At 37.7% G+C, this 23,910-nt stretch overlaps 1 protein-coding gene across 1 annotated transcript in view; it reads left to right on the top strand.

Annotated features, from left to right (window-relative positions):
- Positions 1 to 23,910, top strand: part of FAAH2 (fatty acid amide hydrolase 2) — a 201,152-nt gene that overhangs the window by 59,351 nt on the left and 117,891 nt on the right. The window contains 4 exon segments of the mRNA XM_087426432.1: positions 3,877 to 3,908; positions 5,990 to 6,109; positions 13,321 to 13,424; positions 16,724 to 16,926. Coding sequence (XP_087282558.1) covers positions 3,877 to 3,908; positions 5,990 to 6,109; positions 13,321 to 13,424; positions 16,724 to 16,926 — 459 coding nt within the window.

Below are 23,910 nucleotides of genomic sequence, written 5' to 3'. Positions count from 1 at the left end.
GTAGTGTGGACATTTTAACAATATTAATTCTTCCATTCCCTGAGGATGGCATACTTTTCCATTTATTTGTGTCATCTTCAATTTCTTTCATCAATGTCTTATAGTTTTTAATATACAGGTCTTTCACCTCCTTGCTTAAATTTATTCCTAGATATTGTATTATTTTTGATTCAATTGTAAATAAGATTGTTTTCTTAATTTCTCTTTCTGATGGTTCGTTATTAGTGTATATCAATGCAACAGCTTTCAGTATATTAATTTTGTACACTGCTTTTTCTTTTAATTCATGTATTAGTTCTAGTAGATTTTTGGGGGGATATTTAGGCTTTTCTATATAGTAACATGTCATCTGAAAATAGTGACACCTTTATTTCTTCATTTCTAATTTGAATGCCTTTTTTTCCCTTGCCTAATTGCTGAGGCAAGGACTTTCAAAACTATGTAGAAGAAAAGTGTCAAGAGTGGGCATCATCTTCTTATATTTTATATTAGAGGACAAGCTTTCAGCTTTTCAACATTGAGCATGAGGTTACCTGTGGGTTTGTCATATATGGCCTTTATTATGTTGAGCAATTCTTGCTTTATAACCACCTTGTTGAGAGTTTTTATCATAACTCGATGTCTAATTTTGTGAAATGCTTTATCTGCATCTGTTGAGATGATTATATGATTCATATCCTTTGTTTTGTTAATGTGGTGTATCTCATTGATTGATCTGTGAATATGGAACCATCCTTGCATCCCTGGAATACATCCCATTTGATCATGGTGTATGATTCTTTTAAAGTATTGTTGGATTCAGTTTGCTGATATTTTGTTGAGGATTTTTGCACCTAGGTTTATCAGCGATTGGCTTGTAATTTTCTTTTTTTGTAGTGCCTGGGGTTTTCATATCACAGTAATGCTGGCCTTGTAAAATTATTTTGGAAGTGTTTCTTTGTCTTCAGTTTTTTGGAGTAATTTGAGAAGGATAGATATTAACTCTTTTTTAAATGTTTGGTAGAATTCACATGTGAAGTCATCTAGTCCTGGAGTTTTTCTTGGGGGGGTGGTTTGATTACTAATTCAATTTCATTGCTAGTAATTAGTGTATTAAGATTTTCTATTTCTCCATGATTCAATCTTGGAAGATTGTATGTTTCTAGGAATTTATCCATTTCTTCTAGATTGTCCAATTTGTTTGGTTATAATTGTTAATAGTACTTTCTTATGATCCTTTGTTTTTCTGTGGTATTAATTCTAACTTCTCTTTCATTTCTAATTTTAATTATTTGGGCTCTCATTTTTATAATGAGTCTTGCTAAAGCTTTATTAATTTTGTTTACCTTTTCATTGAACCAGCTTTTTGTCTTATTGATCTTTTCCATTATTTTTTGTCTCTATTTTATTGTTTCTGCTGTGATCTTTACTATTTCCTTCCTTTTACTAACTTTGAGTTATATTTGTTCTTTTTTTTCCCAGTTCCTTTAGGCATAAAGTTAGATTGTTTATTTGAGATTCCCCCCCCTTTTTTTTTGAGGTTGGACTGTATCACTATGAACTTCCCCCAGTTCTAACTGCTTTTGCTGTGTCCCATTAGATGTTGGAATGTTGTTTTCCATTTTCTTTTGTCTCAAGGTATTTTATAAATTTCCACTTTGATTTTTTCATTGACTTGTTGGTTGTTTAATAGCATGTTGTTTAGTCTCCACATGTTTGTGTTTTTTCCAGTTTTCTTTTTGTCATTGATTTCTAGTTTCATGCCATTGTGATCAGAAAAGATACTTGATATGATTTCAGTCATCTTAAATTTATTGATCCTTGTTTTGTGGCCTAACATGTGGTCTATCTTGGAGAACGTACCATGTACACTTGAAAGAAAACTATGCATTCATCTCTTTTGGAGTGGAATATTCTATATACATCTATTAAATCCAATGAGTCTAATGTGTCATTTAAGGTTGATATTTTCATATGGAGTTTCTGTCTGGATGATCTATCCATTGCTGTAAATGGGGTGTTAAAGTATCCTACTGTTATTTTATTGCTTTCAATTTCTCCCTTTAGGTCCATTGAAACTTGTTTTATATATTTTGGTGCTTCTGTGTTGGATGCATATATATTTATTAATGTTATATGTTCTTTCTGGATTGACCTCTTTATCATTCTGTAGTGTCCTTCTTTGACTTTTTTTACAGCATTTGTTTTAAAGTCTCTTTTGTGTGATATGAATATAGATACACCAGCTTTCATTTTGTTTCCATTTGCATGAAATATCTTTTTCCATCTCTTCACGTTTAGTCTGTGTGCATCTTTACTTCTAAAGTGAGTCTCTTGTAGGCAGCATAAAGATGTATCTTGTTTTTTTATCCATTCAGCCACTCTTTGTCTTTTGATTGGTGAATATAGTTCATTTACATCTAAACTAATTATTGATAAGTGTGTCCTTATTGACATGTTGCTAATTATTTTCTGCCTGTTTCTGTAGTTCCTCCCTGTTCCTTTTTTCTTCTCTTTCTCTCTTCCTCTGTGTTTTGAAGGCTTTCTTTGATGTTATGTTTAGATTTCTTTATCATTTTATTTTGTGTATTTATAAGTTTTTCTTCTTTGTGGTTACCGTGAGGCTCACATATAACATCCTATGTGTATAACAGTCTTTTTAAGATGATAGCAACCTGAATTTGAACAGATTCCAAAACTTAACATTTTTACTCACTCCTACACATTTTGCATTTTTGAAGACACATTTTACATCTTTTTATTTTATGCATCCATTAACCAATTATTGTAATTTTAGAAGCAATTCTTTTGTCTTTATACCTTCATACTTGCTTTATAAGTCATTGATCCACTATCTTTACAATAAATTTATCTTTTCCAGTGATATGATTACTTTGTATGTTTTCCTATTATTTATTGTTTTTTGTGAGGAAGACCAGCCCTGAGCTAACATCTGTCACCAGTCCTCCACTTTTTGCTGAGGAATACTGGCCCTGAGCTAACATCCATGCTCATCTTCCTCCACTTTATATGGGAAGCCACCACAGCATGGTTTGACAAGCGGTGTGTTGGTGCATGCCTGGGATCCAAACCCCAGGCCGTGGCAGTGGAGTGTGCACACTTAACCACTACACCAGTGGGATAGCCCCTCCTATTATTAATTAGTGTCTTTTCTTTTCAGCTGAGAGAAGTCTCCTTAACATTTCTTGTAAAGCCAGTTTAGTGTTGATGAACTCCTTTAGCTTTTGCTTACCTGGGAAACTCATAATCTCTTCTTCAATTCTGAGTGATGACCTTGCTGGGTAAATAATTCTTAGTTGGGATTTTTCTTCCTTTAGTCACTTTGAATATGTCCTGCCACTCTCTTCTGGCTTATAAAGTTTCTGCTGAAAATTCTGCTGAAAGCCTTATGGGCTTTCCCTTGTATATAATAAATTGATTTTCTTTAGCTACTTTTAAGATTCTCTCTTTATCCTTAACTTTACCATTTTAATTATCATGTGTCTTGGTGTGGTTGTCTTTGATTTCATCTTATTTGGAATTCTCTGGATTTCCTAGACCTGGATGTCTGCTTCCTTTCCCAGATTAGGGAAGTTTACAGCCATTATTTCTTCAAGTACATTTTATGACCCTTTGTCTCTCTCTTCTTCCGGGACACCTAAAATGTGAATGTTATTCTGCTTGATATTGTCCCAGAGGTCCCTTAAGGTATCTTTTCCTTTTAAATTTTTCTTTATTTTGCTCCTCTGTCTCAGTAAGATCCATTGTTTTGTCTTCCAGCTTGCTGATTTGTACTTCTCCTTCATCCATTCTTCTAGTCAACCCCTCTAGGATGTTTTTCAGTTCAGTTATAACTTCTGATTGGTGGTTTTTATGTTTTTTACCTCTTTGTTGAAGTTATCACTGTGTTCATCCCTTCTTCTCTCAAGGTGAGTGAACATTTTTATGACAGTTACTTTGAATTCATTATCAGGTAGGTTGTTTGTCTCCATTTCATTAAGATGTTTTTCTGAGGGTGTGTCTTATTCTTTGATTTGGAACATGTTCCTTTATCTCTTAATTTTGCCTGACTCTCTGTGTTTGTCTACATGTATTAGATTAAACAGCTACCTCTCCCAGTCTTGAAGGAATTGAAGGAATTGTCTTGTGTAGGAGGTGATTCATGGTGCCCAGAAGTTCCATCTGCCCTGCCCTCCAGAGTCAGGTACTCAAGGGGTGTCTCTCATGCAGACTGGTGCCTCCACCAGACGTAGCAGGGCTGTGGCTGCTGTGAAGTGAAGGCAGGGCATGATTGTCTCACCTAGTGTGGTTATGATGCAGTTGTGGCATATGGTGGGTGGGGCTTGGTACATTTGATCAGACTTGTTGTAGGGTACCTCCTCCATGGGGAAGGTGAGATGCAGGATGCTCACCCATCCTAGTTGCAGTGTGGCTACAGTGCAAAGTGAACAGATCTCAGGGTGCTCAGCATTCCTTGTTGTGGTGTGGCTGCTATGTGGGTTGAGCTGGGCACAAATATACACACTGTTGCTAGTAGCCTACAAAAAGGGCACCAAAGATGAGACCTGCCAGCTCTGTCACCAGCAAGTTAGAATGAGATTGCAAAAGTGGCATCTACCAGCATTTCCATCCCTGCAGAAAGTCACTTCAGTTTCCTACTTCTCCAGCAACCACTTTAGTATTAGTAAATGGGTCTCCTCACTTATTGTTTAGGTGCTTTTCAAACTATTGTTTTTGTGCTGGATCTCAGGGTGAGTGGGTCTGCATGTGAGCCCTTTAACAGCGGTTCTCACCTGTTGTGAAGGGTGGGCAGAGCACAGAGCATGTCCACTATTGTTAGCAGGCTACTGGGAGGGCACCAAAAATGGAAGCTGCCAACTATATCATCAGCAAGTTAGAATAAGATTGCAAAAATGAGGCCTACCAGTGTTTCCATCCCTGGAAAAATTCACTGTAGGTTCCTGCTTCTCTGGTAACCACTTAGAGTTAATAAGTGGGTTTCTCACACTTAAGCACTTTTAAAACTGTTGCTTTTTCACTTTATATCAGGGTTAGTGGGTCTGTACATGAGTCCTTTAAGAGCAGGCTCTTTGTTCTCTACAGTTCTGTGTTTTCCCTGGACTTAACCTCTGTTGATTTTCAAAATGAGATGTTTTGGGGCTTTTCATTACAGTGCTGGACCCAAGGGGCAGGGTGCCTGATGTGTGGCACAGTCCCTTCACTCCTTGAAGGAAAGTTCCATATTTTGGGGATCCCTTTCCAATTGTGGGACATTGCACTCTGAGTGGGGTCCCAGGTGAGACCAGGTGCTTCCCCTACCCTTCCCGATGTGTCTTTTTTTCTTTTGTTTTAGAGGTACTGTTAATCCAGTTCTAAGTTCTTTTTCAAATGAAAAGTCTTCCATATATAGCTGTAAATTTGTTGTATCCTTTGTAGGATGTGAATTCACGGTCTTCCTATGCTCCTATGTTGAAATTCCAGATCTGACTACATTTTAATGTCTTAATTTCCCTAAATGTCTCATCCTTGCCTCTTCTTAAGGCCTTGATTTTTTTTAATTTTATTTCTCTGCCTGTAACATCTTGTACCCAGGCTGCTCCCTTTCAGATAAGAGAGAAATCAGCCCCTCAGTCTACCCATATACTACCCAGAATTCTATGAGAAAATTCTTTTCTTTTCTTTCTATCCTAATGGAGGAGTCAGTAGTTGGGATGCTTCCTCCCAATCTCAATGCACTGTGCCAGGGAGGGGTGGGACAATGGTGAACAAAGGTACCATGAGATTTCCTAGCATTTTAAGTGTAGTCTTTCTTTTCTAGGCATTTGCTTTGTTGCTTCAGTTTCTTAACTCTTTTCCAGAGGTCTCACAGAGCTACTTCGGTCTGTGTGTTAGTGTTTCCATGGAAGAAGGAGTGACTAGAGATTCCTTGTCAGACATCTTGCTGAAATCACTCTCCAATGATATCTTTTTCTAATCATGTTTGTCTATTTTTATATCTTCATTTTCTAAGGTTGTGGCTCACCTGGAAACTATGCTAGGAGCCTCGGTTCAACATGTTAAACTGAAGTAAATAAAGTATTCTTTTCAGTTGAGGATAACAATGATGTCAGGAAAGGGACATGATGGGAAGGTATGTTCACTTCTTTCCTTCCTTCTGTAAATATTTATTGAGCTTCTGTTGTGGGACATATGTTATAGATATGGAGAAATAAAATTCATAACAAAAATAAGTGACAAAGTTAAATAATTGAAGTCTATATGGCTTGGTGAGTGCTATAATGGTGTAAGCATATATAGTTGTAGGAACATAGAGGGTGGGCCCATCTCTATATTGAAGTCAGTAAAGGCTTCTTGGTGGAGGAGTTTCTATCCCCCAATACTTGAATGATTTGGAGGCCTTAATCAGGTAAAGAAGTGATAAAGGCTATTCCAGGCAGAGAGGACATCATGGACAAGGGCACAGGGATGTAGATTTATCCTAGTATGACATGTGTTGGATATCAGAGCATTTGGCTTTCAATAAAGTATAAAGTGAGTAGGTAACCCCAATTGTCAAGAGCCCACTTTGCCTCCCCTCTCAGAGGTTTTTTAGAGACATGCATATACTTATATGCTTTTTTCCTCTTCCTGTTCATATCTGCTAAGACTAGAAGCTGATGTGGGTACTTGTGAAAGATACTTTTCTTATGCTTTTTAAAGGCTTGTTAAGGATTTTAAATATCAACTCTTAAGAGAAATACGTTCATGCAGGTGTCTGGCCCACCCACCAGTGCACCTGAGGCAATAGAGTGTAGCCAGGCAGCAGGCAGCCCAGCCCAGGAACCAGCCCCACCTACCAGGAAGCCCATAGCAGGCTTGCAACACTGGTCCCCTCAAACAGCCACACAGAGGATCCGCCCCACCTACCAATGTCTGAAACACTTGCATGCTGCCGTGCCTGCGGCCTGCCCAGCCCATCAGCCATTCTGAAGCAGCAATGCACCACAGAACTGCATAGCCACTTGTTGCTGGAGGCCTGTACCATCTAAAGCAAGTTGACAACAGCTGCATACCTTGCAGCTAGCCTCATTGGAAGCCTTCCCTGCCCACAAATGCATCTGAGGCAGCTGAGCAATGCAGGGACATGCAACCAGCCACTCCAGGGGCCTGACACACCAGAAAAACAGCAGTAGTTCTTTGCTACCGGACCTCACAGCCAACCATGCCAGAGGCTTGTCCCACCCAATAACATGCCCATAGCAGGCGCACATGGCTGGGCCTCACAACCAGCCAGCCCAAGGACCACCTTAGCCTACTGGTGTGCCCACAGCAATAGCAACTCCATGACAACAGAGGGTACATGCAGCCCAAACAGGAGATACCCCTGGAGCATTTGGCAGGAATGACAAGAGGGGAGCAAATTCCTGGGCCCCATAAGACAACTCCTATATAAGGCCACACTTCCAAGATTTGGAAATGTAGCTGATCTACCTAACACATAGAAATAAGCACAGAGAAGTAGGCAAAATGGGAAGGCAAAGGAATATCTTCCAAATAAAAGAACAGGGCAAATTCTCAGGAAAAGAACTAAACAAAACAGAGATAAACAATCTACCTGATAAAGAGTACAAACTAATAGTCATAAGGATGCTTACTGAACTGGGGAAAAGAATAGATGAACACAGTGAGCACTTCAACAATGAATTAGAAAATATAAAGAAGAACCAATCAGAGCTGAAGAATACAATAATGGAAATGAAAAATTCACTAGAGGGAATAAACAGTAGAGTAAATGACACAGAATGGATCAGCAATCTGAACGAAAGAGTAGAGAAAATCACTCAAGCTGAACAGAAAAAGGAAAAAAGAACTAGAATGAGGATGGGGCTGGCCTGATGGCATAGTGGTTAAGTGCATGTACTCCACTTCAGTGGCTCAGGGTTCACAGGTTCGGATCCTGAACACGCACCGATGCACCACTTGTCAAGCCATGCTGTGGCAGTGCCCCATATAAAGTAGAGGAAGATGGGCATGGATGTTAGCCCAGGGCCAATCTTCCTCAGCAAAAAAGAGGAGGATTCACATCAGATGTTAGCTCAGGGCTAATCTTCCTCACACACAAAAAAAGAATGAAGATAGTCTAAGGGAGCTCTGGGACAACATCAAGCATACTAACATAAGCTTTATAGGTGTCTCAGAAGGAGAAGAGAGAGACAAAGGGACAGAGAACTTATTTGAAGAAGTAATAGCTACAAACTTCCCTAACTTGGGGAAGGAAACAGACATCCATGTACAGGAAGTACATAGACTACCAAACAAGATGAAACCAAAGAGACACACATGAAGACACATTATAGCTAAAATGTCCAAAATTAAAGATAAAGAGAAAACTCTAAAAGCTGCAAGAGAAAAACAACAAGTTACATACAAAGGAAACTCCATAAGGCTATCAGCTGACTTTTCATCAGAAACCCTACAGGCTACAAGGCAGTGGTACAATATACTCAAAGTACTGAAAGGTAAAAATGTACAATCAATGATTGTACACCCGGTAAGGTTATCATTCCAAATGTTGAGAGAGATAAAAAGTTTTCAAACAAGCAAAAACTAAAGGTGTTTATCACCACTAAACTGGCCTTACAATAAATGTTAAATGGATTTATTTAAGTGGAAAAGAAAAGACTACAAATAGGAATAATAAAATTATCAAAGAAAAAACATCACTGGTAAAGGCAAATATACAGTAAAGGTAGTGAATCAACCGTCTATAAGTATGAAGGTCAAAAGACAAAAGTACTAAAATCATCTATATCTATGATAAGAGGTTAAAGGATACACAAAAATAATAGAGATAAAATATGATAACAAAAACAAAACATCGGAGGAAAGTAAAAGTGTAGGACTTTTAGTAAGAGGTCAAACTTAAGAGACCATCGACTTAATATAGATTGCTATTTACATAGATTATTATATATGAACCTCATGGTAACCACAAACCTATAATAAATACTCAAAAAATAAAGAGAAAGCAACTGAAAGGAACCAAAACACAACAGTAAAGAAAGCCATAAAATCACAAGGGAAGAGAGTAAGAGAAGAAAAAAGGAACAGAAAACAACTAAAATACACAGGAAAATAGTAGCAAAATGGCAATAAGTGCATACTTATCAATAGCTACTTTAAATGTCAATGGACTAAATGCTTCAATTTAGTCCAAAAGACTGAATGGATAAAAACATAAGACCCACATATATGCTGCATGCAAGAGACACACTTCAGACCAAAGGACACTCACAAACTGAAAGTGAAGGAGTGGAAAAAGATATTGAATGCAAATGGAAGCAAAAAGAAAGCTGGGGTAGCAATCCTTATATCAGACAAAATAGACTTTAAAACAAAAAGTGTAACAACACACAAAGAAAGGCATTACATAATGATAAAAGGAACAATCAAACAAGAAGATATAACACCTGTAAATATCTATGAACCCAATATTCGAGCACATGAATACATAAAGCAAATATCAATAGACGCAAAAGTACAAATTCACGGTACCACAATAATAGTAGGGAATTTTAACACCCCACTTTCCAATGAATAGATCATCCAAACCGAAGATCAATAAGGAAACATTGGCCTTAAATGACACATTACACCAGATCTTAGATATATACAGAACATTCCATCTAAAAACTGCAGGATACATATTCTTTTCAAATGCACATGAAACATTTTCCAGTATAGATCACATATTAGGCCACAAAACAAGTCTGGATAATGGTTGAAATAATATCAAGCATGTTTTCTTACCGCAATGGTATTGAACTAGAAATCAACTATGGACAGAAAACTGGAAAAGTCACAAATATGTGGAGATTAAACAAAATGCTACTGAACAACTATTGGGTCAACAGAGAAATCAAAGGAGAAATCAAAAATACCTGGAGGCAAATGATAATGAAAATTCTTACCAAAATCTGTGGGATGCATTAAAAGTAGTAGTAAGAGGGAAGTTTACAGCAATACAGGCTTACCTCAAGATACAAGAAAAATCTTAAAAAACCATCTAAAATTATACCTAAAGTAACTAGAAAAAGAAGAAAAAACAAGATGGCCAAATCAAAAGCAGAAAGGAAATAATAAAATTCAGAGTGGAAATAAGTGAAATGGAGACTAAAATACCAAAAGAAAAGATCAATGGAACTAAGAGCTGGTTCTTTGAAAGGATAAAAAAAAATTGACAAACCTTTAACTAGACTCACCAAGATAAAAAGAAAGAAAGCACAAATAAGTAAAATCAGAAACAAAAGAGGAGAAATTACAATAGATAGCACAGAAATTCAAATGATTATGAGAAAATGCTGTGAAAAGCTATACACAAAAAATTTGGATAACCTAGAAGAAATGGATGAATTCTTAGAATTATACAACTTTTGAAAACTGAGTCAAGAAGAAATAGAGAATCTGAATAGACCCATTCAATAGACAGAAAGGAGATTGAAACAGTAAAGGAAAACCTCCCCAAAAGCAAAAGTCCAGGACCAACTGGCTTCCCTGGTGAATTCTATCAAACATTCAAAGAAGATTTAATACATATCCTTCTCAACCTCTTCCAAAAAAAACTGAAGAGGACAGGAAGATTCCTAACTCATTTTATGAGGCCAACTTTACCCTGATACAAAAATCAGACAAGGACAACACAAAAAAAAGAAAATTATAGGCCAATATCACTGATGAATATGGTTGCAAAAATCCTCAACAAAATATTAGTAAATCAAATATAACAATATAGTAAAACGATCATACTCCATGGTCAAGTGGGACTTATTCCAGAGATGCAAGGATGGTTCAGCATCCATAAATCAATTATGATGATACACCACCTTAACAAAATGAAGAATAAAAATCACATGATCATGTTAATAAATGCAGAGAAATCATTAAACAAGACACAGCATCCATTTATGATAAAAACTCTGAATAAAATGTGTATAGATGGAAAGTACCTCTCAATATAATAAAGGCCATATATGACAAAGCCATAGCTAATATCATACTCAACGGAGAAAAACTGAAAGCTGTCCCTCTAAGAACAGATACCAGACAAGGATGCCCACTTTCCTCACTCTTATTTAACATAGTATCGGAAGTCCTAGCTTGAGCCATTGGGCAAGAAAAAGAAATAAAATTGATCCAAACTGGAAAGGAAGAAGTAAAATTGTCAATATTTGCAGATGACATAATATTATATATAGAAAATCCTAAGGAATCCACCAAAAAACTATTAGAAATAATGAACAAATACAGAAAAGTTGCAGGGTGCAAAATCAACATGCAAAAATAAGTTGTGTTTATGTCAAGTAACAATGAACTAGCAGAAAGAGAAATCAAGAATACAATCCCATTTACAATAACAACAAAAAGAATAAATAGCTAGGAATAAATTTACCCAAGGAGATGAAAGACCTATACACTGAAAACTATAAGACATTATTGAAAGAAATTGAAGAATACAGAAATAAATGGAAAGATATTTCATGCTCATGGATTGGAAGAAGTAACATAGTTAAAATGTCCATTTTCCCTAAAGAAATCTAAAGATTCATTACAGGCCCAATCAGAATCCCAACTATATTTTTCACTTATATGTGGAAGATAAAAAACAACAACAGACAAACACATAAACAAAGAGAATAGTTTGGTGATTACCAAACAGGAAGTGGGGACTGAGAAGGGTGAAAGAGCTAAAAGTGCACATGTGTACAGTATTAGAGAGCCATGAAAAAAAAAAAGACAAGTTAAATTTGACATCATGAAGAAATATAAAAATTATTTTGAAGTCTTTTTAACTTTTGTATGCATGATTGCTAGTAGGAATGTGTGTGTTGGAGTGTGACAGACCCAAATTTAAATCATGAGCCACTTCCTAGCTCTTTTTTTGACCAGAGGAAGTTACTTATCTATTCTTTACTCATCTGTGAAATAAATCTATTGATATTGTGTTACAGTATTTTTTTGTGGATTAAGAATATTTCTTGTTGGGCCAGCCCCGTGGCTTAGCAGTTATGTGCGCGCGCTCCGCTGCTTGCGGCCCTGGTTCGGATCCCGGGCGCGCACCGACGCACCGCTTCTCCAGCCACGCTGAGGCCGCGTCCCACATACAGCAACTAGAAGGATGTGCATCTATGACATACAACTATCTACTGGGGCTTTGGGGGAAAAATAAAATTAATTAAAAAAAAAAGAATATTTCTTGTAAAGTGCCTGACATATAGTGTCCCTTCAATAAAGGAGAACTCTCATGATCCCTTTCTACCATAAAGAAAATAAGTTATCAGTCACTATACTTACGTTTCAGAAAAAAATAGCCTGTCTCTTTTATATAAGCACTCTGGAAATCTCTCAAAATAGGAAGTTCATGTAAAGCCACAAGCTGAGCATGTTTGGATCTGAGACCTAGAGCCATAATCAGAGTATTAGACCAAAACTAAAGCAAAGATTAGTAGCAAAAAGTTCATTCTGAGTTCACTTGAAGGTGATTTTCTCTTGTAACTTGGAGAAACTGTCAACATGGGTGCCAATTGTTAAAATTGATCCTGAACTTAAAATCCTGAAATAAGACAAAAGGGGGAAACCTCTGGTCTCTCACCTTGAATAATGATGCCTGATTCAGAGCTGATAGTCATAATCACTCTAGCATGTTTCTCACTAATGGTTCTTCTCTTAAGAACAGATACATTATATGGGTACTTGAAGCTTTTACTTGGAAAAACGATGTGGCTATTTTCTCAGCCATACTTTTTTTATGGCAATGTAACTGCTTTATTGTAAGAAGTTTATTGAGTTATAATTTACATACCATGGAAATGGCCCATTTAAGGCATAAATTTCAATGATTTTTAATATATTCACACAATTGTGCAACTATCACCGCAATCAATTTTAGAATATTTTCATCACCACAAAAAGAAACTCATACCCATTAGCAGTCATCCCTTCCAATCTCCTCACCACTCCCCAGCATTAAGCAACAACTAATCTACTTTCTGTCTCTATAGATGTGCTTGCTTGGACATTCAAATAAATGGATTCATACATTGTGTGATGTTTTATTACTGGCTTCTTTCACTTAGCATCATGTTTTGAAGTTTCAACCATGTTGTACCATGTATCAGGACTTTATTCCTTTTTATGGCTATATAATAGTCTATTGTATTGATACATTTTCTTCACTCATTCATCAGTTGATTGGCATGTGGCTATTGTTAATAGTGCTGCTATGAAAATTCCTATATACATTTTTGTCTTAACCATAGGTTTTTGAGAGAATACTTGTGTTTCCTTTCTTTTCTTCAATCTCAGGAATGTGTGCAATTTGTAGATCTGCTTGGTGACCATGGAAAGCCTATCAATACTCTGTGGCAATTGATCAAATGGTGCCTGGGCCTGTCACTGCACACTATCCCTTCCTATTGGTATATAAATCATTTTTTCTCCAAGACTAGTTTGATGTCTTTGGGGGATGGAGGAACATTTTAACAAAAGTATACTAGTAAGAACCACTTGCAAGGCTTTGAGGAAAGCTGAAATATATGAACAAGCGAATCAGTACCCACCATGTACTGATCTCTCTCTACGTGCCAAGCACTGTCCTGTGCACTTTATCTCATTGATTTTCACTGTACCTATTATAATGCCCCTTTTATATGTGTAGACACCTTAATTCAGAAAGGTTAGATAGCTACCAAGTTAAGGAGCACTCTTCAAATGCTTGTCTTACAAACTGAAATGCCTATGATTCTTTCTCTTTGTAATGAATTGTAGTTAAATATCTAAATATAAATTTTGGACAATATATTTGACTTTAGGGATAGGCTTACTTAGGAATATTTTGGTAAAGTAATCTATCAAAATGTTAATTATCAGTCATGTAGAGTAAGTTCAGTTGAAGCAGCTCATCAAAGATATTAGTGTGGCTATGGACACTTGTTGCAGAGTTGATGATTGTTGCTATTGTAAATAAATGCTTATTGAGTACCTGAGTGCTGGATATTAGATTTTTGGCACCTTTACATGTGTTTTCCCTTTAAAAATTCAAGAAAATCTGATAGTACCTAAGTATTGTTATTTTATCATAGTGAGAAACTGAGGCTAATAGAGCTTAGTTAACTTATTTCAAACTGGGGTCTATTCTTAACTTTTCCAGATGTTAGCTTGCTTAACCTCTATTCAGTTGCTTATATTGTCATTGTTTCATTTTTCTCATCTGTAAAATGGGATTAATAAAAGTATGTACTACTTATGTGGTTGAGTGGATTAAATAATATGTACTTTCTTGCATTAGTTTGTCAGTTAAATGAGATTATGCATCTAAAGCATGTGAAATACAACCTAACCACACATATACTGGGAATTTCAAGTTTATTTATGAAGATGGAAATACAGATCTTGGAACATCATAAAGACTCAATAAATAGAAGCTATTTTTATTATTGTTATTATCACATAGCTCTACTAATGAGGTCTCTATCATCAGAGATTGCTCTATTGGAGAAGACACTGTGCTTTCAATGGCTATAGTACTCTGATTCCATCAGGAGAATATTTCTGAGGACACTGAAAGCACTCATTTGCCAAATATTTGTCAGAGTGACTTTCAAAAGAATCTTGACAGTATTATAGTCACTGATGTCCTCTTTCTTATGCATAGCCATGAAAATTCAAGGAGAGTGGTATACTGGTATCATCTTTAAGCAAATCCTGAGTTGTCTGATGCCAGCTCAGTTCACACAAGAGATCACATTTTATCATCCTAGATCATGTCAGTGGCTCAGCTGAGCTGTCATGTGTTGAGATGGCCATTTAAAGCAACACGCCAAAATAGAAGTAACAGTGAAGCCTTTACTCACAGCAATAGTATAAGCAGGAGGCTAAAACTGGAGAAAACACTGACTTCCCCTCTGTTCCTTTCCCCCATGGAAAGTTTCACCAGTCAAGGGTCAAATGGATCAGCACAGATGTGAATGTCTTCTCGCTGTTAAAGGAGCCCTGAAACAAAAGACTCCAGCAGCTTTATGGGACCTTACATCAGGGATAGGATGAGGGAGAGAAAATAGGAGTGGAAAAGCCCTGAGAAGTGAGTCAGAGTGGGGAAAAGTGTCTCCAAGGTTTCCCCCTTCCCTCCCCATAAAGAAGCCTCAGCAGAGACACCTGAGGAAGACCTGTGCCAAAGGCCTAGGATAAAGAGATATAGGAACGGAGGTGCCTTGGCTAGAAATGCAAATATGCACAAGAACATGACAGGCCAGAAGGTCCTGAGTTCTTGACTACAACACCCTAAAGAAATTGCAGTGCACTGGCTGTGCTTCATGTCTGGTTTGAGAAGGGCAGCTTGCCCTCTTGAGTCTTCCAAGGTAAAGACTTTGTAATTGTCAATGGTCACACCTGAAAAATCACACATGGGAATTTTAGCCAAGAGCCAGAATCTTCAGATAAAAGTATTCCAAACCATAGCAAAACTTTTATTCATAGAGATGTACATTGAAGCATGTTTTACAATAACAAAAAATTGGAACCACCCTAAAAGTTTAGCAACAGAGGAATAGGTAGCAAATTATGGTTCATATATAGGATAAAATTGCATGTAGTCACTTACGGCCAAGTTTATGAAGCTGTGCTAATGACATGGATAGTTATGTATGTTAAAATAGTAAGTGGAAAAAGTGGAATATTTTACATATGGTATGAGCTCTAGTACCATACATATAATAATTGCATAGAAAAGTACTTGAACTAAGTATACTAACATGTTTACAATTGTTTCCCTTGGACACTCTATTTTTGAGTGCGTTCTTCATCCTATTTTAATCCTTTGAAATTTTTCTTAATTTTTATAAGACTTACGTGTTCATTTCATAATAAAGAAAATAAACTTTTTAAAATAAGTAAACTTAATTTTAAAATAAATATTTAATATTAAATACTGAATATTTGTGATGTTTAAGCACTTATGGTGTGTAACTAATCTGCAAAATATGTATACATATGTGTATTTATGATCTTTTTATAAAGTAATTTAAAACTTGAACGTAAATTAGCTAGAATCTTTTAAAAATATAATTCTATTATAAAGTTTTGCTAAGAATTATCTGCATGAAGATGTTTATTGCAGAATTTAAATTTTGGAAACAGTCTATATGACCAACAATTATGGGCTATTTAAAGAAAAAACACCTATGGTACATTCCTACAATTAAAATGTTATGGGGGCCAGCCCCAGGGCGTAGTGGTTAAGTTTGGTTCACTCTTCTTTGGCCACCGGGGTTCGTGTGTTCAGATTCTGGATGCAGACCTACATCACTCATCAGCCACACTGTGGTGGCGACCCACATACAAAATAGGGGAAGATTGGCACAGATGTTAGCTCAGGGAAAATCTTCTTCAACAACAACAACAACAAAATATTATGTAGTCATAATGTAAACATTGTCAATGATGGTTTTCAATGATGTTAAAAATCCGTATGAGATATTATTCTGTGGGAAAGGCTAGGGACTCTATATACAGCATTACCACAAAAAACTAGGAGTTAACATTAAATGATCAACAATGCTCATGTATGTATGGCAAGGTTATGAGGTTTCTTTTTCATCACTTTCTTACTTTCTCAATGTTCTAGAATTACTATGTATTACCTGAATAAGAAAGGATGTAAAGAACACTAGAATTTAAAATAAAGTTTTGTACCTTAACTTCTTATAAATTATTCTGTAGGACTGGCCATGTTGGAGGAAAACCTCAAATATAGCAGTGAGAAACACAAAAAGTTTAAGGCAGTGGAAGGAAGCCTGCATAAAGAGCTGGTGGAAATGCTAGGTGATGATGGTATCTTCTTACATCCCTCCCATCCCACAGTGGCTCCCAAGCATCGTGTTACTCTGACAAGGCCTTTCAACTTTGCTTATACAGGTACCTAACCATACTTTCTAGTCTGTAATCTTAAAGAAATGGAGCTGTTTTCCAAGAAAAACATAATTTCATTTTGCTGTTGGACAAGTTTTACACACGCATGTACGAAAATGTTGTGTAATTAAAAACAAATTCCATAAAACAGTTGCTATTGTCATATATCAAAGATATTTTGCTGATATCTGCATTCTGCCCAAGAACCCTGCAAGTGAGTATGAGTATCTATATTTTACAGCACTGAGCCTCAGGGAGGTTCAGTGACTTGTCTTCACTCACACAGTGTGAGCTCACTGAATCCAAAGTCTACCTTGTCTACTCTGATGCATAGTAAAGTCAACTCAGCCTTTTTCCCAGAATCTATGGCTTCCCAGATGCTAGTACAAAATATAATTCTCCAAGGTGACCATTTATTTGCCATAAGTATCATCCCTTCTGAGTTTGATTCATTCTATTGTTCACCCAATTAATTTGCTTGAGTTTTACCTGGTTTGGGAACTGTGGCTGAACCAAGGTTGTGTGAGGTCTAAAGGCCCCTGGAAATGTAGAGGTCAGTTTCTATGGTTTCTCTAATGTCTCTTCCAGGGAACCACACTACTCTTGGAGAGGGGATAGAAAGGCCTTTATCAAATACACATTCCTCCTGTCTGTTCCACTTTAACTTGGAATTCAGAGCTCTGCTTACTTGGTTTCAAATCCCTAGCTCTACAAGTTTCTACCTGTGCATACTGGAACAAGATATTGAATCCTTATGAACCTATTTCCTCATCTGGGATGTCAGGGTAATCCATGCTTTGCATCATTACTGTCAAGGGTAAATTAAATCATACATGTAAAGTACTTGGCATAACAGTAGTGGGGGATGAGAAGGAGAGGGTATCAAATAATAGTTTCTATCCTTTATTCACTCACCTTTACTGTAATTCTTGGCTTTGGTCACTCACCTCCATTTTCTTGAAACTTTGAAACAAGTTGCTGCCTAAATTGCCATGCCTCAGTTTCCATCACCTAGCTACTCAAGTTGTGAAGACAAGAAAAATACTATATAGGAGAGAACCCAAATAGAAAGTCACCAGTTACAGCTTTTTTCTTTTGTTTCTATTTTTTATTTTATCTTTTTATAAACATCTATATGTAGTTTAATAGCTTGCTCACTAATCATTAAGGAAATAAGACAAGATGTCTGCCTCCACCCATAGATCGGATGGATGTCCCACCATGAGATCAGATGCCTTTCCCACCTGGAGACCAGCCCCTATATAAGTGGCCTGTAGTCTTTGTTCTGTAAGATTTTTTTTTTTTGGACATTAGTCAGCCATCTTCCGTCTTGCTAGCAAGCTGTAGTAAATAATCCCTTCTCTCCTACCTCTTTGCCTCTTGACTATTGGCACATCTAGCAGCGAGCAGAAGACTCCCCCTGGGTGGTAACAAAACAAAATAGTTTCCTACTTTGGGGCTTTTGATATTTGCTCTGACTGGAAAATTCTTCCTCCATATAGTTACAAGATTTACTTCACTTAGGTCTCTGCTTAAATGTCATTTCCTCAGAGAGACCTCCCTGACCTCCTTATCTGAATTAGCATTCTGTGCCTGTCCATAACCCCCTATGCTGGCATAAGCTGAGATCATAATTTTCCTATCTCTCATAGCATAAATCCTTACACCTCTTCTACTTAAAATCCTTCCTCATAACTTTCAACAACACTTTCATTTGAATGTCTAACAGGCATTGCAAATTTAACATATCCAAAACTAAACTGCTCCTCCTTCAGTCTCCCACCTTAGTTAATAGCAACTCTATTCTTCCAGTTCCTCAGGCCAAAAATTGTGCAGTCATCCTTGACTCCCCTTGCTCTCTGACACTTCACACCTAAACATTATCAAATACTTTCAGTTCCATCTACAAAATATATCCAGAATCTTACCACTTACCACACTTGTTACTGCTACCATCCTGCTCCAAGTCACTAACGTGGTCCACCTGGATATCTACAATAGCCTAACTGTAATCTCCATACTTCTACCCTTGCTGTTATGTAAAATGTAATTCCGAGCCTGTCAATTCTCTGCTCAAAACTTCCAATGACTCTCAACTCACTTAGTGTAAAAAACTAATTAGCAAACATTTGGTCCTATCCAAAACGTCCATAAGACATTTGGTCCGTGCCAAAATGTCGTGGACAGTTAGTCCTATCCAAAACATCCATGAGCATATTTGGTCCATGCCAAATCGTTATGGACAGAACCAAATATCAAGGACCTCTTGGTGTGGACCAAATGTCTCCATGGACATTTTGGACAGGACCAAATGAGACCAGATGTCAAGACCATTTTGACATGGACCAAATGTCTGATGGACGTTTTGGACAGGACCAAATGGTCCTTCAGGTATCAAAGACCTCTTGGCATGGACCAAATGTCTGATGGCCAGGACCAAATGTCAAGGACATTTTGGTGTGGACCAAATATCTTATGGGCATTTTTGGATAACAATGAATGTCCTGCAAGGAAAAGACAACGTCTTTACAAATGCTTACAAGGCCCTACATATTTCTGACTCCTTGGTAACTCTCTGACTTCATCACCACTCTCTTCCTCACTCATGCTCACTTTGTTCTAACCACACTACCCTCTTTGCAGTCCCTCAAAATCAGCAGGTATGTTCTTACCTCAGGACTTGTGCATTCACAAATTCTGTCTCAAATACTTTGCCTATAACTGTCCACATGACTCCCTCAACCTCTGCAAGTCACTGATCAAACGTCACCTTCATAATGCCTTCCCTGTCTACTCCATTTCAAATTGTGATCCATTCCCATTCCCTGGAACTCCCTATTCTTATCTCCAATTTTATTTTCTTCCAGAGGACTTATCACCATCCAACATATAAACATTATTATGTTTATTGTCTGTCTCCCTGACTAGAAAGTAAGATCTATGAGGCAGAGATTTTGTCAGTTATATTTTATACTGTATCCCCACTGCCTAGAATAGTGACTTTTACAGAGTAGGCATGCAAGTATCTGTTCAATAAATGAGTGTATGGTTTCAGTTCTGTAAGATCTGATGAAAGAACTGCAGCTGTCGGAGTTAACAGAAAGAATGATTAGTTAGACTATACTGGAACATTAGAGGCATAATTCACTGAGCTTATTTCTTTTGGCACCACACATGGGCCAACTGAAGCCCTATGTTTTTACAATTGCCAGCATGAAACTTCAAAGATTCTAGCCTTTATAATCTAGGTCCCTACATCTGCCAATAGTGCTAAAATCACCACAATGATCAGACCTTCAAAGGTCTAAAGAAGTAAAGTCAATTTAACCAAGGGATAGAGGGGAAAGGCTGTGTGAGCAAAAAGTGCAGTTCCAGTGGTTAGAACATCATATTTGCATGTGTCCCTGTGCTGTTTCTCCTGGGCACTGGTGAGCACTGTGAGCTGTGCAGGGCCCAGACTATAGAGCTGTGCCCATTCCCCTGCCCTATGGATATTTTCATATCTCTGGTTGGGAAGGGATGAGAGATTTGGGAGTTTTAGTCCAGTCCTGAGTCACTGAGAGGGCAGGGGAGGCTGCAGGTGCAAAACATACTTGCCCACATCACCTCCACTCCTGCCGCCTCCTGACCCAGCATCCTTCTGAAGTTTTTTATTTATTTATTTTTATAACCTTTTTTACTTTTGAGTCTTTCCCCTTACTTTTTTTTCAACTCCCATATGTCCCTCCATTCCCCAATGCTGGGTCCTTTAGTCCTCATCATACCCTAATGCCTTTTTATCATTTCCTCCTGTTCATGCCCCCCTCCTTCTCATCAAGCACTTCCTCTTCCCACATCCGACTCTATGTCTTTCTCCAGCCCTCTCCCATATTCATTTATTATTTTCCAATGACCCTGGGTTCTTGATTCAGACACGTCCATTCCCTCTTTACCCTGAGATTTTCACCAATTACTACCCTTGGCTCTTACCCCCTTTCCATGGGCTTCCTAATCCAGATTCCTCCCTAGTCCCAGCTTGTCCCACATTCTGTGCCCATCCCTTTGTTTGATGTCTCCAGCTGCATTTTAACCACACTGGTTTCATGGAAGCAACAACTTTCATTGTTTATAAAGGGAATTGCACTTATTTGTCAGTCCTGGAATCAGATAATTCTTCCAAAGTTTTACTTTTGCAAATTTGCTCCTACCTTTAAGGGCTTCAGATGGCATTTTGTTTTGGCTCCCAATTTTGCATATAATGAATGTCAAGTAACTTGTTAGCTGAATAATAGTGTTAATGGAAACATCACTGATGTCCTGCCTCTAATTCTGGTACTACTATTTTCTTGGTTCTGTTTTAGGTTTACTGTATACAGAAAGAAATCTATTATCTGGATAAATTGGTCACCCCTTCTCTGAATTTTTTAGTATTTCTCTATATATCTTCCAATATCAGTAAATACATAGTAATAGTCCTTTTAGATATATTTGTGGTCTTCTGTCAGCTTTCTTGAACTCAATTTGATTTTATTTTATTTTTTCCCCCAAAGCCCCACTAGATAGTTGTATGTCATAGATGCACATCCTTCTAGTTGCTGTACGTGGGACATGGCTTCAGCATGGCCGGAGAAGTGGTGCGTCGGTGCGCGCCCGGGATCCGAACCCGGGCTGCCAGCAGCGGAGTGCTCGCACTTAACCGCTAAGCCACTGGGCCGGCCCTTGAACTCAATTTGAATTTACTCTCCATCTTTGCAGTTCTCTGTCCAGAGGAACCTGTGCTGTTCTAGTGTCACAGCGCACTATGATTTTTCCTGTGTGTGTGTGTGTATGTGTGTGTGTATGTGTATGCATGTGCAAGGTAAATGGCCCCAAGGTCTTCCAAGAGGAAATAAAAACTTTGATATTACCCTCCTTCCCTGTTTTGCCATTTTGATTCATAGCACATGGTCTTATTTCTGATGCTTCTTCTCGCCTTCTTTATTAGTCAGAGTTCTCTAGAGAAACAGAACCAATAGAAGAATAGGATATAAATTTATATCTATATCTATATATCTACACTAGAATACCTCATTTTATTGCACTTCACAGATATTGCATTTTATACAAGACCCTACACCAACAAAATGATTATGACTCACTGAAGGCTCAGATGATGGTTAACATCTTTTAGCAAAAAGGTTTTTAAATTAAGGTATGTACATTTTTTTAGATACAATGATATTGCATACTTAATAAACTATAGTATAGTGTAAACATAACTTTCACATGCAGTGGGAAGCAAAACAAAATCACGTCACTTGCTTTATTGCAATATTCACTTTATTGCAGTGGTCTGGAACAAAAGCCACAGTATCTCCAAGGTATGCCTGTATCTATATTATAAGGAATTGGCTCACATAATTATGGAGGCCGAGAAGTCCCATGACATGCTGTCTACTAGCTGGACACTCGGGAAATATGATGATGTAGTCCCAGTATGAATCTGAAGGCCTGAGAATAAGAAGAGCCAATGGTATAAGCTCTAGTTCCAGTCCAAGGGCAGGAGAAGACTGAAGGTTCCAGCTCAAGCACTCAGAGAGAGTCAATTCTCCCTTCCTATGCCTCTTTGTTCTATTCAGGTCCTCAATGGGTTGGATGATGCTCACTCATATTAGGGAGTATAATCTGCTGTACTGAGTCTAGAGATTCAAATGCTAATCTTTTCTGGAAAAATTCTTACAGACACACCAAGAAATAACATTTATTTAAATATCTGGTTACCCCATGGTCCTGTCAAGTTGACACATAAAATAGGCCATCACAAGTCCACTCATTGTGAACTTGGCTCTCATATACATCTCGTTAAACTACACTTAATCTCCAAATAAAGACAATAACAAGGTCATGATTCTACCTAACATGATACAACTATCCTACGTACAACTGGAAATGCACTAACTCCTTCCCCAGAAGAGGAAGTAAAGTCTTCAAGTGATGTTTACTCTTCTCTTTGGTATCCAAAAACTTAAATCCTACGATATTAAATCAATACATCTTATGTTACATGATCAGGGAATAAGAGAGGAAATAAAACAAAGATAGATATATATATGTGTTTATCTACACACGCATACAAATGCATTCTAAACAAAACAAAGAGGAAAGGTTGAGTAATGTCAGTATACTGACAAAATAGAAAGTTCAAGCTTTCATTTCCCCCACAGAAACACATATTTAAAAGTGATATAAGAAACCAAATAACTTTATGAGTGGTCCAGATTTCAGTTAAGAAGTTGTAGTACCCAGGACAAGAACAAAATCAAGATCGACCTCAGTCAAATGAGTAAAAAAAGGAATTTCACTTTACCTGTGTCATCCCCACCCCCAAGCCAGCACAGTTCAGTACCTAGAAAAATTATAACTCTTCTCTGGGGGCTGGAGGAGAGTAGGGTGAATGTCTAATGTACCCTCAGTACTCTCAGTGCAGTCCCCAAGGTGCTGACTTTTGTCTCACTTCATGTGCAGCATTGAAAGAACTGGCATAGCTTGGAGAACTGAGGCAGCTAGGGGAACAGATACATTATAGAATCTGACATAGCTCCATGAGGCTCAGAGAAGGTACATAATTGAGGCCTCTCCTCCAGAAAGGAGGGAGGGTTAGAGTGTGACTCCAATGTCCCAGCCCTTCAGCACACTCACTGAGGGGCTGGTCTCTGTCCCACTTGCATACTGAAAAAACTTGCATACTCAAGACACATGGGGAAGCTGTGGCTGGCATAGCTTTGCAAGGCTTGAAGAAGGTCCACAATCAAGGCCTCTCCTTTAGGAGAAAGGGATGAATGGAGTATGGCTAAAAAGACCCTGGACATTCAGCATGCTCTGTGAGGAGCTGAGTTCACACAGAATGCTGAAGAAACTGGCAGAGTCCTGATGCCTGGAAAAGCTATGTCCTGCATGGCACTATGAGATTTGGAAAAAGTGCATAACTCAGGCTTCTCCCCCAGGAGAGAGGAAGTAGGGTGGAATGTGCCC

The sequence above is a fragment of the Ceratotherium simum genome, chromosome X, assembly GCF_057802395.1.
Source record: "Ceratotherium simum simum isolate JZ-2026a chromosome X, ASM5780239v1, whole genome shotgun sequence".
Taxonomy (NCBI): domain Eukaryota; kingdom Metazoa; phylum Chordata; class Mammalia; order Perissodactyla; family Rhinocerotidae; genus Ceratotherium; species Ceratotherium simum.
Note: the sequence above shows the minus strand (reverse complement) of the source record. Positions and strands in the feature narration are given on the sequence as shown.